Source organism: Polypterus senegalus, chromosome 14 (assembly GCF_016835505.1).
Source record: "Polypterus senegalus isolate Bchr_013 chromosome 14, ASM1683550v1, whole genome shotgun sequence".
Classification (NCBI taxonomy): Eukaryota; Metazoa; Chordata; class Cladistia; order Polypteriformes; family Polypteridae; genus Polypterus; species Polypterus senegalus.
In genome coordinates, this window is record NC_053167.1 from 106,042,498 (window position 1) to 106,060,392 (window position 17,895).

General features: G+C 35.7%; 1 protein-coding gene across 3 annotated transcripts in view; it reads right to left on the reverse strand.

Moving 5' to 3' along the window:
- LOC120515258 (collagen alpha-1(XI) chain-like) overlaps positions 1-17,895 on the reverse strand; it is a 286,385-nt gene that overhangs the window by 203,306 nt on the left and 65,184 nt on the right. For all 3 annotated transcript variants that reach the window (XM_039736095.1, XM_039736093.1, XM_039736094.1), the window contains exon 5: positions 1,520-1,651. In XM_039736095.1, coding sequence (XP_039592029.1) covers positions 1,520-1,651 — 132 coding nt within the window. The remainder of the gene's footprint in view (positions 1-1,519; positions 1,652-17,895) is intronic.

Below are 17,895 nucleotides of genomic sequence, written 5' to 3' on the forward strand. Positions count from 1 at the left end.
AAAGTTCAGACATTGATATAGGGTATAGCTTGGACTTTACACGTACATGAAATAACACACTCCTAGTAATATGTGGCCTCATAATAAAAAAAATCCAAGATGGAGAAATGATGAGGTCATCATCCCATTCTTGTATTGCAAAAAATAAACAAAAACAAAATATATTTATAAATAAATTCTGACACCACTTAATGAGACTCTACTTTGGACAGCATCAGTTAATCTTCAGGGCTATGAAGTCATTTTTGGTGTACACGTCTATCAGTTTGGGCTCAATTTTCACATGGTAATTGTTGGGCGCATGTGCTTGCCTCTTTATCTAAATGTTCATCAGCTAAACTGCATATTTCTGCCAGATTATGCAAATCTTTCACATGACAAACGTTCTGTTTAAATCATAAAATAAAATGTACACATGTTAATGGTACATTATTAATAAAAAACTTTCACGTAAAATAATCTAATTCAAGGTTTGAGCATCTGGAGCTCCACTAGCCCCCCTTCCCAACTGAAAAAAGCCATTCATGATGCCTGCAAGCTGTGGAAGGAGCATGTAAATGGGGGAGAGTTTCATGACAAAACATGTGTTTGTTAAGCAAACACATGTGTCTGGAACTCACTTTTTCATGTAATGTATGTATTTAAACATCACAGAAAAGTAGCAACAGGTGGTGAGAAAAGTGTCATACTGTTAGGAATGTTCCACAGAAACAAAAGCTAAAATTAGTCCTCCTGAAAAATCCAATGTTTAAAAAACTTTTCTTGTGGTATTCTAGATAATACATGCAGCTATTGAGTGTGGCATGGAGTTTGGGCCTGCTGCATGAAGCACATAGTAATGTGACTATGAATTAAAGGAAGGAAATGCAGCAAAAGTAGAGATCCTGGATTACTGAAGCGTGTGTCAGCTGCAAGATCACCGTCAAAGTCATATTAGCTGCTGCTTATTATTTACTCTGCTTCAATTTCACTTTGATTTTTAAAAACAGTTATATATGCAGTACTACATACAGTATATATGTGCAGACAGAGTGAGAGAGAAGAAAGAGAGCATTAGACAGAAAGGTACACAGTAAATAATATGCAAAAACTGCACTTTCTCACCTCAAATGAAAAGATAGCTATTAGCAAGGTGACTATTTCAAAGGACCCATGTCTATCTATCTATCTATCTATCTATCTATCTATCTATCTATCTATCTATCTATCTATCTATCTATCTATCTATCTATCTATCTGTCATTGTGTTTGTAAAATGTCATAAGACAAACACATTAACAATTTAAACTAAGCATCTATCTATTGTCATTTTCATTATGAATTATGATTACCATCAATCCATTGTTTTTTTTTATAATTCTGTCTTTCTTGTCAAAATTAGTGTTATTTTCCTCATGCTAACAAACAGACTCCTTAAAAGCAGAGCAGTGCATTATTAATAAAGTCTACCTATTTCACCAGTCACCAGTCCTGTAAAAAAAAGTTTCTTGCATGCAGCGGCCAGATGTCTGCAACTCACCTCCTCTTCCGCATGTGGTTCTTGAGCCTGGGGAGTATCGGAATGAGGTGTGTCACAGTCTGGACTGTAGTGTTCACAGTAGTCTAATGCTGCTTTTGGATCGTCCACAATGAGCAGTTGTTGAATGTCACCCTGCAAATCAAAGACACAAGATTTATGTTAAATTTGGTGGGAATTAATAAGTATAAGGCATATTAAATACTTCTCCAAATCTGTTGCCAAAAAAATGAGTGCTTCCAGTTAATAGAACCAAACCGAGGAAAATCATTTCCAAAAAAATCTTTCACTGTCAAAATAAATAAGTTATTCCTGGCACTGTGAAATTGGTTCAATGTGTCCCAACTTCATAAATATGGATTTGTCTACAATTATTAAGCATCACAAACCCTACAGCAGTGTCTTAGCAGATCTGTGAACTATATAAGAGAAAAATGTTGGAATTTAGTTGAGAGAAGGTCAAATGCTCTGGGCTTCACCAGTTATGGTGCAGGATTCCTAATCTGCATCTGCATGTATAGCAGCCAAAACAGCAGATGGAAACTTGCAGAATGATTTAAAAAGTGTAACCCACTGGCCAGGATTGCTTAATTATACAATGATTACCCACACCACTGATCTGTTTTCCGTTACCTTAGACAGCCTATCTATCTCAATTCTTTGTTAGGTGTCCTAGATGTCTATAATTAGATTTTTTTGTAAAGCTTGTGAAACCATATCTTCAAATCGAAATGCAAATTAAGTTAAAATGATACTGCACTTAATGTTTACCTTTGTCTTTAAATGTATTGTTTAATCATCATGATGGAAATGTGTCTCTGCAATTCACCAAAAGTTCCCTCCAAAAATACTTTTAATAACTACTGCGATTACAGAAAGATTTTTTAGTCTTGTCATTGCAGGTACAGGGCAAATCAAAAATGTTTTGAACAATATTTCTTGCACTGTTTGCAAGTTCATGTTATGTTCTATTACTATTGAGTATTATTAGAATCATTCACTTTCTGAACCCACTCTGAAGTCCAAATCACGAGAGGCTCTCCAGCATTAACTTACAGTCGTGTGTCACGATGCTTCACCTGTCTTACAAAAGGTAGTCAGGAGTTTCCAGCCATAGAACATTACTTGTGGTACTGCATAATTTACCAATTGGCATTTCTTTTTACCAACAACTGTCTCCCTGATATAACAAACAGAACACAGTGTTGGAGACTGAGGGGAACCCAGATTTGCAGAACTCATTCCCTAATGGCACCTTTCGCCCCCAGTGTTCATAGGTCTTTAACTTAAGAATCAGACTCCCCAGCCATCTAAGGTCACACGTAAACTCGATTGGTGCTGATCTCATTTCAAGTGAGAGAGAAATAAAATTACAGTATGTTGAAGCAAATGTTACATAATTTAAGATGTCACTGTAATAACAATATATCAAGCAAAGGGCACAGAGATAAATCCCAACTAGTGAATAATCGATGTTTCATTTTTAAAAATAATTTCTTGGGCTTCAGAGCTTTCAAAATTCCTTATCATATGTTTATTTTTTTCCTGATGGTAAGTTCACTGACCATTAAACCCTTATCACATAAATGGATTAAATTCAAGGACTACATGGAACATATTAAAAAAACTGGAAGTATCAGGTAGAGGCTGAATTCGGTTTAGTTAGGTTTTGTCTTTTTTGTTCCTGCTTTATTTTTTTTAGCTTTCTGATTTTTATTTTTTGTATTTTCTTTTTTCTAATATGACTACGTAGTCATTTGATCACTTGATTGTATGTAATGTTATTTTCTTCCAATAAAATAATAATAAAAAAGAACTGGAGGTGAGGCAGAAGTCAGTGCTGATCAAGGCTCCGGAGGCATGGCAGGGTGTAGCCGTGGACAGGGCTCTGGTCCATCCGTGGGACTCCCATGCTCATACATAGTTGAGTAATTATTATGCTAGGCTAGCTAACAAGAATATGCGAAAAGTAAGTAGAAGAAAAGGGCAAGTGTGAAAATTCAAAAAAATCAGCTGAAACCATGAACACAGCCAAACTATTACCAAGGCAAAAATTAGACCTAAATCAAAAACCAGAGCAACAACAACAACAACATTTATTTATATAGCACATTTTCATACAAAAAAGTAGCTCAAAGTGCTTTACATAATTAAGAAAAATAAAAGACAAAATAAGAAATTAAAATAAGACAACATTAGTTAACATAGAAAAGGTCCGATGGCCAGGGAGGACAGAAAAAACAAACAAAAAAAAACTCCATACTGTAGTTAGAAATAAAGGCACAAAAAGAGGAGTTTTAAATATGCAAACTCATGTAGTGAAGTGTTTCCAAATTCAGTCTTTTAACCTGCTGCATTATTAACCTCTGAGGACACGCCCCTAACAACATGAGAGGCTTCCCTAACAACAGGAAGTAAAATTGGCATTGATCATGAATAAGCAAACCTGCTGGCAAAAATAACCCAATATGAAATGCTAAAAATAACAGTAGGCTTTAATTGAAAAAACTAATTATCAGTTGCAGATTTTGGGATTTAAGATCTTGTAAAAAGGAGATAAATAAAATGCAAAAATGTAAATAATGTACCTATTCATTACATGTATATCTTTAGAATAGAAGCCAGACTACCAAAAAAAACAATGCACAGTGATCAGGCTGTCTTCTGGAGCTATTAGACAGCAGCACTGCACCAGTTTATAATATATAATATGGCCAAAAATATAATTAAAGAAAAATAGAGTATAGTTGCAAACCTCCATTGAGGAGCCAATAAATTTCAGATATATGATGATTTTTAGCGCCCTTTGTTTTAGACATCAGTGATGTTATGCAGTACACCCTTTCACTTGCATAATTCATGCTTCATTCTCATAAAATATCCTTACACTATGGTAACGATTAGGCTTGTGGAGGAGTTATCTTACTCATAAGTAGTGACCACTATCAAGTAGCTGCGTCATGTAGTAGGACTGTCACCTGGGTAACAACACTTGTGTACTGCTACACGTTCAAGCCAGACCCTTCTCAGTGTTTCTGCTGTGTCAATCATGTGACACTAACATTCAACTCAATTGGCTGTCCAGAGGCGCACATGAAGAGCAAAGTTCCAGTGGTTTGCATTCAGACCCTTTTCAAGCTGGAAACTAATGAACATTCTGCCCTATCCCTTGATTCCTCAGCTGCTAATGTGGAGAGAAGTGGCCCTCACACTAGTAAATTGACAGAAAATGAAAAACATTAAGCATTTTGTAAAGCAACAGATTAACAGTCAAGACTGATCTAAATGGGAAATGTGTGACATAAATTGAATTCCATCAAATCTACTCAAACAATATGCTATGTATTTGTTGGGTTTCATTCAATCTGTGAATTAGTTTTTATTTTTATATTGATTTTTAGGTTGCTGCATTGGAATAGAAATTAAAAATATTACAGTATGAGATGAATCAAACAATGCAAGTAAGTGTATTTAATATGCTATACTATTACATATTGTATATAGTGTATCCACTTTAATAAAAGCATACAGTATGTGTCGGTGTATCTGTGTGTCCATTCGGTTGCTATGTCTGTCATTCCAACAGATGGTGCATTAAAAACATTGGTAGAAATAAAATGCACTGCATTTGTCATTCGAACAGATAATGTATCAAAAACATTTGTAGTAATGCAATTCATTTCTACAAATGTTTGTGATGTGCCATCCGTTGTAGTGACAAAATGCAATTTTTTTTTTAACTACATGCATTACAAAATACATTCCAATAGATGGTGCACTGTAAAAGTTAACACAGAGATCTACGTCAATTACTTAGATTTCAACCCATCTTAGATGGGTTGCACAGCTAGCACTTGTCAATCTGTTAAATATAATATTGTAATATTTATGTTGTCACTTAATTACTGCCTTACTGAGTTTTTATTGTTCCATATATAGTAACAGACACAGTTTTGGACTGACATCTGGTTAAGTAAAAAAAAAAAGGAACAAACAATAGTTTTAAAAAAAGCAGCAGCCACTGAACAGAGTTACAGAAGGCAACTCATGTGTGGCTGTGTTCCAAAACCAGCAGTCACAAAGGGTCTGCTGGTTTTTAGTGCACATGAGCTTGTGATAACTGAACAACTCTTATCCAGTGTATATTTTAATTAGTTATGCTCTGGAATGAAACAATAAGCAAGATGCATATCTACTTTCTCTCAGAACATAGCAGTAAGGTCAGCTTGTAAAGTAAAGCCTTGACGGCTGTCTGCTTTCTGTGGCTAGACTGAACTAGAGAAAAAGTTGGAAAAACAATTCATTCTATACTGCCTCAACACAAGACTAAATAAAAAGAAGTAGATATCTAACATATACAGCATCTATCAGACATCTACAATGTCTGTACACAGTGTCACAAAAAAAATGATCCCAAAAAATGACTTTTAGTCATAGATGAAATGATTGCAAAATTTAAAAGATGTTTGTTCTTAAACCCTCAATTCCTATATTAAAATATGAAATTTAAGCATGTACACTGCATAATGTACAACAGGAAATAAACTGATAGTTATGTTCTGCAGATATATGATACCTATTATGTAAGAGATAGGGGGCATGGTGGCGCAGTGGGTAGTGCTGCTGCCTCACAGTTAGGAGACCCAGGTTTGTTTCCCGGGTCCTCTCTGCGTGGAGTTTGCATGTTCTCCCCGTGTCTGCGTGGGTTTCATCCGGGTACTCCGGTTTCCTCCCTCAGTCCAAAGACATGCAGGTTAGGTGCATTGGCGATTCTAAATTGTCCCTAGTGTGTGCTTTGTGTGTGAGTGTGTGTGTGTGCCTGCCCTGTGGTGGGCTGGTGCCCTGCCCAGGGTTTGTTTCCTGCCTGGGATTGGCTCCAGCAGACCCTCATGACCCTGTAATTAGGATATAGCAGGTTGGATGATGGATGAAAGAGATATTTTGTCAGCTTCTCTGGTATTAATCGCCCTTCTTGTAAATACGTTTCAAGTAAAAGATTAGAATCAGAGTGTGTTGTCTCACCTCACTTACTACATTCAAAATTCCAGTGTTCACCATCATGTCAACAGATCATCAGTTCAAGTTTTGAAGGATAAAAAGCCACGAGTTCAATTGCTCTTTCATCATAACTGCTATTCTACTTCTAAATGCATTTTTTTTAATGAACATCAACAGGCTTAACCTGGGGGCTGAATATTAATCATTCTTGTCAATCATTGGCTGAGTCTTAATGTATATGCAATACATTTCATTTGATGTTTCATCATTCATACATATTATGTGCACTGCTATTTATTATTTATTTGCTCAAAGTAATGTTTGATGGTTGAGTTCTTGTTGTAACCTTTCTGTTTAAACCCTGCTGAGAAATCACACTTCCCACCTGGGACGATAAATTTGAATTGAATTTAACCAAAATGCATTGAGTACAATGGGAGTAAAGAAATGTACTGTAAGTTAGGTGAATTGCTGTTAAATTGGCCCGTTTGTGTGTGTTTTCCCTGCCATAGACTGACGATCTGTCCATGTGTTGTTCCTGCCTTGCACCCTAAGATGGCTGGCATAGACTCCAGTTTCCACATAGCCCTGCACTGGATAAGCAGGTTAAGAAACAGATGGATACAGGAAGCACTTTAAGACAGAGAAGCTTTTATCTGTTGCACTTCTACATGATAACCACCTTTTTCTACTCTCTCACACCTACACATTATTTAATGTTTAAAAAAACATCCAGGATTAAAACACTTAGAGAATTCTATATAGACAATGTCTTTGCATCTTGTGAACAATCATGCTTCAAATGTATCCTCCTGTCAGCATAATTTTCCCAATTTGCCTCAACTCCTAGCTATTTCTAGTTCAGAAGAAATATTGATCAATCATGAAGCTTTTATCAAAGGCATCTTGAAGATTCAGACAGCTTCTTAACAATATATAAAACTACTGTATTTTAATGTCCCTTCTTTCAAAGATCCTAGGTTGTGGTGTGGAAAGAATCTTTAACTTAACATCTCTGAAAAGGAGTGGAAGGCAGCCATGCACAGAATACACTCAAGTTCCATGTACAGTACACAAAGCATTCAATTATTCAACTTAAAATCTTTTATCAAACACATTTATCTCATTTAAAACTGTCCAAAATGTATCCAGGCCTAGATCCAACCTGCAAGTGTTACAATCAAGCTCCAGCCTCACTGGGCCACATGTTTTGGGCCTGCATCAAATTAACATCATTCTGGACAGTCTTTGAATGCTAATCATACAGCCTAGGTTTTTTGGTGGTGTCACAATCACCCTAACCCATTAACAGCTCTGTTTGGTGGACTCCCAGATGGCCTTAAACTGGAGAAGGACAAATGGATTGGAATTTCCTATACCACACTACTAGCACGTAGACTTGTCTTGCTCAACCAGAAGATTCCCAGCCCACCTGTAATAAGTCAGTGGGTAAGTTGAAAAAAAAAATAAAGTCTCACTTTGAGGATCTGTTCAAAACTTTTGAAAAATATGGCAAAATCTATCTAATTCATAAAATTTTAGAATAAGCATTTTTATTGGGGAAAAGGATATTCTCTCTTCTTTGCTGTTTATAAAGATTTGCTCTTGTTGTTGGCCCTCCTCTCTTTCTCTTGGACGGAGGTTTATTACATTTGACTCGATTGTATTAATGATATTTTCTTCAAATAAAATCAATAAATAAAAAAAGAAAAAGCACTGATGGATTATTATAGGATGATACCATCGATCATGACTTTGACCTTGACTTGGTTGGCAAATACTACACTGGGACTGACATGACTGCTGTTTTCAAGTACAGCCCGCTTGCATTATTTAGGATGGGGTTTAGTTTTGTGTTTTGTAGCATATGAGTAGAAGTATGAACACCTTCTTGGAAGCAATACTGCATATTGCTGGGAATACTAAAAGAGGTCGATTTCTTGGCACAGCTCTGATCATGCCAGTAGATTGGATGTTTTCAGCCTGTAACAGTGGCATAACATTATAGGCAGTATTCGCTTCATATGTTTTTTACAAGGAGGGCAAAAGTTACCATGGCAGACGTGAAAAGAACATGCAAATATCCAAATGTAGCATGCTATCCTGGTTTAGTAAGAGAAAAAATAATTGATAAAATACATACATGTGTATGTCAGAGATTATTTCTGTTTTTTCCATGATAAATGGAAAATATGTACATAAAATGGAAAATATGTATAGAACCTTACTTGACAGATTAATTAATGCTGTGTGCCTTGAGTTTGGCACCTAATCCAGAGAATTAAAATACACTTGTTATTACTTCAGACATAAAGTAGACCATGAAATTTTGCCCTGGCATGACAGAAGCTGCATTGCAACAATCATGTCAAGATTGAAAAGCGTATAATAAATGAGCACGATTAAGCTGAAGGTTGACTAATATTGCCAGGCATTACATCACTTATCATCTACACATTGAAGTCTGAAGTAGTCCTTTCATTGTGTCATTAGCAATTATTCCACTTGTACATACAGAATAAAAGCTTCTAATACAGAAAATGTGGTATTTTTACTTCTAAATGAAACAATGATACTTTGAAGAGCTTAACAACTGCATGTAATCAATTTCCATATTTTAAATCTATAGTTATTAACACTGTATTAATGATTTCTATATGTTAAAGTCTATGAAAGTATCTGTAGCCCCTTCAGTCTAATTGTTGCTAATTTCCATCTTCACATACAAACAGCTCAACTATGACTGCTTCTAAACATGCATCTGAACGCTGACCTATTTTCAGGTATATGTAATTAATCTCAACATTTCCTGTAATTGATTAATCAGACAGGCTACATTGGGGAGTTTTGAAACAGCACTCTGAATGACAGCGAGCATGAAAAAAACAAGCAAGTACTGGTAACTCTAAACTGCATTTCCACATCATTAAGGTCATTTGTTGCCTAGAATGTGAGCACTTTGCTAATGAAGGATGGTTCATCCATCCAATTTGTGACTGAAGGGAGGATTAGCTGATTCTGGAATTGTAAGGCACAAAAACAGGAACAACCTCACTAAAGAGCACTGATCCTTCACAGGCATGGTCATCCAAATTAAACTTAATTATTATTTAACTCAATTAATGCAACTCTTTGGGAGCATCCACTGAATATCTGCACAGACAGAACATGCAAGCTTCACAAGTGTCAGACAGCGACAACACAAGGATTCATACTCAGTCTCATGGAGTTATCAGGCAGTAGTGCTAACTGCTGTGCTATCATGCCACCCAGGAGCAGTGATGTTCCATAATAAAGAACTGCAAGCTCGCTGAATTTAGGCCTTTTAATAATATAATAAGCAGCAACCAAACAGCTATGCTTCAGCAGTTTTATTAAAGTGAACAGAGATAATAGTTACCAATGTTGGAAAACAGATAACTATATCTAAAGTGCACATGTTGCTCGTACTCCATAATACACCAGTGATGTATTCCACTTGTATGCTCACAATTCCCCAAACATATGTATTCTGATCACTTCCAGAAAACATACTCTGGAGAATTTAAAATGCAATGAGCTTTTAAATTGTAGATTAATCTCCCATGATTATGTTTGTATTGATATGCAACACTGCAGGGCACTTGGATTGCTCAGCAGCAGTCTGTGAAACTGCACGAGTGAATTGTGAACTGTTTGCTGAAGTATCACAGATTATGCACAAGTCTGAGGTATTATGTTCCTCCTGATAATGTTTTCACTCGCTTTTCTTTCACTTTTAATTGTTAGTTGTACATATCTCCCCGTGAACTTAGCACTGTCAATATCAAGTGAAACTCAATGCTAGCCAATGAGTAAGCTGTGGCTGGCCTGCACTCGTGACCAATGAATGAGCACTGGAGGCGGGTCTACAGTTCAAATGCTCATTTGAGTGTGAGCACGTTCTATTTTAGTTTATAGAAGCATTTTCCAGAATTGATGTATTTAATGGTATTTAGTAAAAGTAGATGTGTTTGGGATTTTGTCAGTATATGAGTGAATGACTTGACAGTTTTTTTAGAATTTTTCATTGACATTTGGATAGAATTGTATTATATTGAAAAAGTTGTTACAATTTTTTCTACACCATCACTAAAAACTACGTGGGATAAGTAACATACTGTATAAAAAATGCAAAAAAAGGAAATAAAAGGGTAAAGGAACAACAGAACAGAAAATATGACTCAATTTACAATTTCAAAGTGTTTAATATTCCTCAAGAAGAAATATTTTTGTATTACTGTAATGAACAGGGCAGAAATTCCATCATTAAGTCAATTTCCCAAAATGCATTTAAACCAGAAACAGTGGACTATCATGCTTTGCAATTTAATTTGTTTTCCAAGACTTTTGAAGTGAAAGTCAAAAAATGTGTGCATGGCATTTAATGGAGAGAGCGTGGCAATTTTCCTTTATAGCTTCTTGTCAAAAAAGGGCATTTGATTTGGGCATGCTAAGCAAAATTTTCCCGTAATAATGAAATTGCAAAATTTTCCCGTAATAATGAAATTTGCCACAAATTGTAACTGATAGAAAATCAACAAAACATTGAACTTTTCCAAGTCTATTCAGACAACCCATTCAACTTTATGGACAGTCTATCTGTGGTCTGAAATAACCTACTGGATTAGTTAATATTGAGCTTTGAAATGAAAAATTCGGAGAAATAAACTTCATTTCTTTCTTGCTGAGTTTTTTGAAAAACAAGTGCAAACATTTTTTGAGATGGTACTTCAGCAGGGATTTTTACAATATTTACTTACTGTTTGTCGAATTAGTGTAAATAGCACAGGCTATTAAAACCTATTTATTGTTTGTCATAAATCACCATGATTGAGCCTGGTTCAACGTACTGATAATAGATTTATTTCCCCTTACTCCATCACCTAGCTACCTATAATGGATTAATGACTGGCCCATAACCAAGTAAGTAATGTCACCTCATAATCCCTTAAAAAATATGTTTTGTAGTGTCCTCAAAACATATTATGGAACCGCGTTCATTTTCAGTTTAGCTGTTCATCTATATGCAGATAAGAACATAATTATAAAATTAGATGCTGCTCTGTTATTTGATAGAAAGCATTTAATTCTAAACTTTGCATAAATAGTGCAAGTTGAATCTTAAAAATCCTAACACATTAAATGTATTTTCTGACAATGACTAAAATATTGCATAACCAAAAAATATACACATTCAGAATGCAATCTTTAAGTTTGAAATAATGACAGTTTATAAAGTTATGAAAATTTTTTTTTGTTGTATACTTGCAAGTATGTGCATAAAGTTCACAGTGCTGCTGCTTTGCCATCATCATAATCATCCCTGGTTTTATTATCATATTTCTTAGTTTATCCAGGTTAGTCAGTTGCCCCAAAAATCATTTTCCTCCTCTCAAATCAGTCATGGGTATCATTTGAGGGGGAGACCTATCCTTTTCATATTAATTCACACCATCTCTGTTCATGCCTATCCCCTCTACTTCCATCCTGTTGCACCTCTTCACCTAATCGTGCCCAAATATCCTTTATTTCTCCTCAGCACAACAACAGTCTCCTCCACACTAGGCCTTTCCTCTTAACTCAGCATTCATACATTAAAATTTCTCATAAGCACACTGATATAACCCCTCTGTTCTTTTTCACTGCTGTTCCCCACGTTTTTACCTGGCGTCTACTTTTCAATTTGGAAAACGGCAAATAATATCAAAACATCAATGAAAAACATTCCCATATCATACTACTACTATATATTACATATGTGAAGTCATCCAGTTATATACTCACAGTGCCCCAAACACATGTATTTTTTTTTTTAAATATTGTTAAATAAACCACTTCCAGACTAAACAAATTAAATGGAATGCACTTGGACACAAATTAATGTTTTGACTGTAACCTCACCTGCCATTATTACATTTATATTCATACCTACGACTGGAGTGCATTGGGATTATTTAGCAATGGTCTGTGAAACTGCTCAGGTGAACTGAATGTAAATAAGACCCGAAGACTGAACTGAAATTACTGTGTTTTTTGTGCTGACATGTACACTGTGAGTAGACATGCTAGTGCACAAATGAATGTGAAGTCTCTCAGAAGGACACCATCAATAAGAAGAAGATATACGACACAAATGTTCTCCTCTGAAGCTAGATACAGCATTTAACAGAGTTGCTATACCCTCCTGCAAAAAGAAAACCTGGACTTTTTAAAAAATTCAGGGATATACAAACACCAGAATTAGCTAAAAGAAGACTTTTCCTGATATCCCTGCTCCAAATAGAGGGCTACTACTCTGATCTCAGTAGTGATTTCAAGACTTAGTTGAAAGGATTTTTAAATCAGAGTCAAAAGAAGTAGGATACGAGTTGACAAGGGCTCAAGTAGCTAGAGAAGGAGAGTCTCAAGTTTTGGAGAGAAATATAAAGTGTGAGATAGAGTTGTTCGGTGGAAGTGAAGAGGATTGAAAATGGAACCGTCAACCTGCTCGAAAGATGGCAGGATTCACCAAGTTGTGAGAGGTACAGAGAGGCGATATGGTTTGTTACTTTATTTTGGACTTTGTGTTCTATTTTTATGTATATTAATTATACTGACTTTTGAATTAAAAAAACTTTATTTTTGTATCAGTGCCAGGCCTAGCGGTATTTTCGCCAGAGGAAGGAGGATAAATATGCACCCCCATGTATATAGTTTTTTATTGCTAATAAGTATTATATAAAAATGGACGAGGAAACAAGTGTATCAGGCAAGAGCGTTCGATGCAAATCATCAGTTTGCTTAAGGTATTTTCCGAACATTGCAACAAACATTTGGCTTTTTTCTTTTTTTTTTATTTTGCAATTTATGAATTTTATTTTTCTTCAATTTGGCACCCTTTCCCATTGTTCACCCGAGGCAGGTGCTTCATTTACCTCACCCTTGTCCCGGCCCTGTTTTGTATACCTTGGCCTCCTTGATGTTATTCCTATTTCAAGTCTGATATAACGTCTTAATACTTGATAGTTGTACTGCCACAGACAGAGAAGGCGGTGATTATTTTTTTTACTAAGAACCAGAGTTAGCGATGTGAGCCAAAAGGTAAGAAAAGATTTGTAACTGAGAAATCAAATGAACACTATCATCATATCCGAAAAAAACGAAATAATTGCCTATATTTGTTGCACAAAAGTCATTTTGCCAGGAGTACTAAGTAAGGAAACACACGCTAAACTCTATGTTGCTTTGTCCGCAAACTTAGATAATGAGGAAGTGCTCAGTGTGATCTTTATACCTTCTTGCTGCTGATGTCAGATCTTTTCATTAGCTACTTGATAGCAACCACTACTCAGAATGGTGTCAAACCAGAATGTCATTATAAAGGATGAAAAAATATTCTAAATAATTTAAAGAAAACCATTCAGAAAATCAAAATTTCCATCTTTCAAAACCTAATATAGGCCTGAAAAACCACAAAAAAAAATGTAAGCTTATCATGACAATATTGTTAGCATCAGGAGAACAGGTGCAACAGAACCATCAGCGTCTAACAGATGGGCACTGGGCAAATGATGAAAAGAGACAGCTTGATGGGCTGCAATTTAAAGCTAGGAAAGTTATTAGAACATTTTAAGATGATTCCTTAATGGATAAAAAACACTGTTGTTTGAGTCACTACTCTGGCAGCAGCATTTTCAACTTATCACCATATTTTAAATCCCTAGTATTTATTGATTGTAGGTGTGTGGAAGAGGCTAACAATGTCCATTTCTTTAAGACAATTACCAGAGATCATTCATAATAACTGGATACACTCTTTAGCACTGCCACCTGTTGTTTCCAGTAAGCACTGCATCCATTTTTGAATCAGAAGTAATGTTAACTGACAAAACATATAGACACATAAGCAGTAACCAACCAGTCATGAGTGTCCTGATAGGCACCATTTCAGATTTAAGCAGGTGTCATTAGCAACTCTTGATCTTACATTTGGGTTTTTACTGCATGGTGAACTACAGAGAATGGGAATGGGTCTCATAACCCTACTACAAAAAGCTTACCATCAGTCTGATAGTCACAGTTCTTCAAAGCCCAATACATTATGTTAGGCTGTATAATAAAAAATAAAATATTAAAAGTATGCACTTGAGAAAGCACAACACAATACATGTTTGTTTTATTCTGAATTATGGACCATAATCACTATTGCTGAGGTCATGTACAGAATTTGAAAAGCGTCTTGAGAGTTTAATTTCAAGTAACAAAGCAGCCTTTAATGTACTTAGAATAATTTAGTATAAAACCAATAAATAAAACAAACACAATACTTAATACTTAAATTAAATTGTTAGTGTTGTATATGCACTATAAAAGATCTACATTGTGCCAGAGTGGTTAGTATTGGTTCCTCACAGCTCCAGAGTGGTCGGTTGAATTCCCATCCCAGACCCTAACTTTGTGCTTTGTTTGGATGATATCCTTGTGTCTGGTCACTCTGGTTAACTCTCTCTGGTATGAGTGAGTTTGACTTGGTGCTTACTGCGAAAAGTATACAGTCCAGCACCTTCTGTGTATCTGCACTGTGGAGTGTATTTGGAAAATGAATGAATGAAAGTTTTATTAAAGAAAAAAAAAAGAAGAATCAATGTGCTAATCTGAAAGCTGCATGTACTTCTGTTCAGCTTACATATTATTTTAGAACTTAACAGAATTCCCTGATAAAATTGTTTTATTATTTTAATTGAAAACCACATTAAAAATAATTTTGGACAAATTAATGCAGTATGAGTCATGATACTACAAACATCCATTAAGTAAATTACCAATGAAAATTAAGCCATGTGTTTGTTATTGTGTCGAAATGGTAGAAAATGGACTATGCAGAAAAGTCTGTGCAATTTTGCCTCAGCACACAATGAATTATTTACACAGACTAAATCTTTCAAGATCTTTCTTTTGTGGGGACACTGCTAGCTTTCCAAAAGAATCAACAAAGGCATGCCACATGCTCACTAACCCTGACCTTTCTTTGACCAAAGAGGTTCTTTGAAGAAAGTATTTATGTTATCTAGAGTTCAGGATCTCAGGATGTCTTCCAGTGTCAGTCAAGGAAAGAAAGCCTACTCATGTTTTACATGTGATTTGCAGGCTTTGGCATTTGAGACACTTATAAAAAAAACACTAAACAAATAAAGTCAAGAGCATGGGTCCTATAAACTGAAACCAAATAAAATAATCTTAATTAAGACCATCCTTGTATTTTTTTTATATTCAGAGTTTTTGTTTTTTTTTAAAGAAAAGGCAGTATTGTTGTAATGAGGTGAGACAGTGGCAAATTGGTTGGCGGTGCTGCTTCATAATCCCAAGAATCTGGGGGTCAGTTTCAGGCCCTGCGACTTTGTGAAGTCTATACATTCTCCCATGTCCATCTGGATTTTCACATATCTGAGAATCACAATGCTGCAATAAATTGGCAGCTCTATATTGCCTGTTTGTTAATGATTGTGAGTATGAATGGGCAAGCCCTACAAACGACTGGCATCCCATTCATGACTGGCTGCTGAGAATTTAGATGCCTAAAAGGAACAATTAGGTTCGGAGAATGTATGGATAATAAAATCCCAAAATGTGTGACTAAGTCTGAACTAAATATTGCCTTCATATCACTTAATATTTTGTCATAACAACCCTAAAATTTGTTCTCAGTTGTAGAAAAAATATACACAGTGTCAGAAAATTAAAATATACATAAAGTATGTAAAAGGCAAGCAACTTCCAGAACACCCAGAATCTTAAATTGAATTAAGCAGGTTAAGAAATTGAAGGGTGGTGGATAATCATAGTTTACTGTCTGAGAATAGTTTTTTTTCTGCTATTCCATGTTTAAACAATTATAAAATATTTATAGCTTTCAGAACAAATATTTAGGTACTCTTTCAAATCAATTATACAACGAAAACAAACTAAAACAAGTAGATTTGCTGATATACACAATGAAAAAGATTCATTTGAATAATACACATGTAGTTGTTTTTCTATTAGCATGACACGTCTAGGTGTATAAATTATAATAACTAATTAGTCAGGGTCATCCCTTTCTCAACTCAAGATCATATATTACTCTAGAGTGTTTGTGTGACCCTCAGTATCCTTTTCAAGAAACATTTGTGATGTGAATGTATGGCTGTAGAGATTTTCTCTGGCTCTGCCTCCACTGTCTACAAAAGGAATATTTATTATTCAGATCCTTCTTTGTCTTCACATTTGCAGGAGATTTACTCTTTTCAGGTTCTGTGATAGAAATTGTTTAAATGTAATTAATTAAAAATGGACTCTGTTGCGGAATTTCTATTATTTCAGTATTATGCACATGGTCCTATATGTTAAATCAGTTAAGTTATTAAGGTATATGTTTTGGATATCGAAAAGTATTTGGACAATGTCAGTATTTAGTTTTCTATTTAAACATTTTATATCTAGTACATCCTGAAACTTTTCTCTTCTGCAAGCAAACTTAATGGGTATTGTTATAAGGAATCTAAAGAAGAAGGAGAACAAACAATCAGTGGATGCACATCTATACTAAACATTAGACTATTAGGTGGCAAGAATGGGCTCAACAAAGCTTGTCAAAGTGGTTTACCTTATTTGTGGATGATCCACTTTTGAGGGTCTTAGTAGGCTCCATCCAGACAGTGCCATCACCCAGAACAAGCATTGCCGGCCAACACCAATAAGGACCACCACCTTTATTAGAGCAGGGGAAGAGCCACCTACTGCAACTAGGACACCAACTCCACATCTGCATGTTTACTGGCCACAGCACATGACTAGGAATTGAGAGTTGAAGTAGACAGGAAACCCAAGTTTCCAGAAGAGGTTGTAGCAACATCAGTGAGACCACACATTTTCTTGCGCGAATCCCCCAAATAGATTATACTTATGGAACTTACTGTCCCATGAGAGGATCAGACCTAAGAGGCCAATGAAAGGAACAGAACAAGATATGCAGAGCTGGAAGAGTAGCATAGGAAAAATGGGTGGTGGGCAAGACACAAGAGAATTGAAATAGGCTTCAGAGGGTTCACTGGCCAGCCGTCCTGCAAGATGCTTACCATTCTTAGTATCTATAGGGTCAACAAGAATAGGGCCATAAAGATAGGCCACTGATGTGGATAACAAAAGGAGAGTTGTGGGGTAGAGCACAACCTGGGGCTTGATCAGACCAGACTGGATCACCTAGGAGAAGGAGGCTGATGTTGAAAGACCCAAGACTCCCGATGACCCCAGGAACATTACTGAAGGTGTGCCCTGGTTGCATTGTAAGATGCATCAAGTGAATTTTTCTTCATATTAATGTGTATTTTCTTTTACCCCTCCCA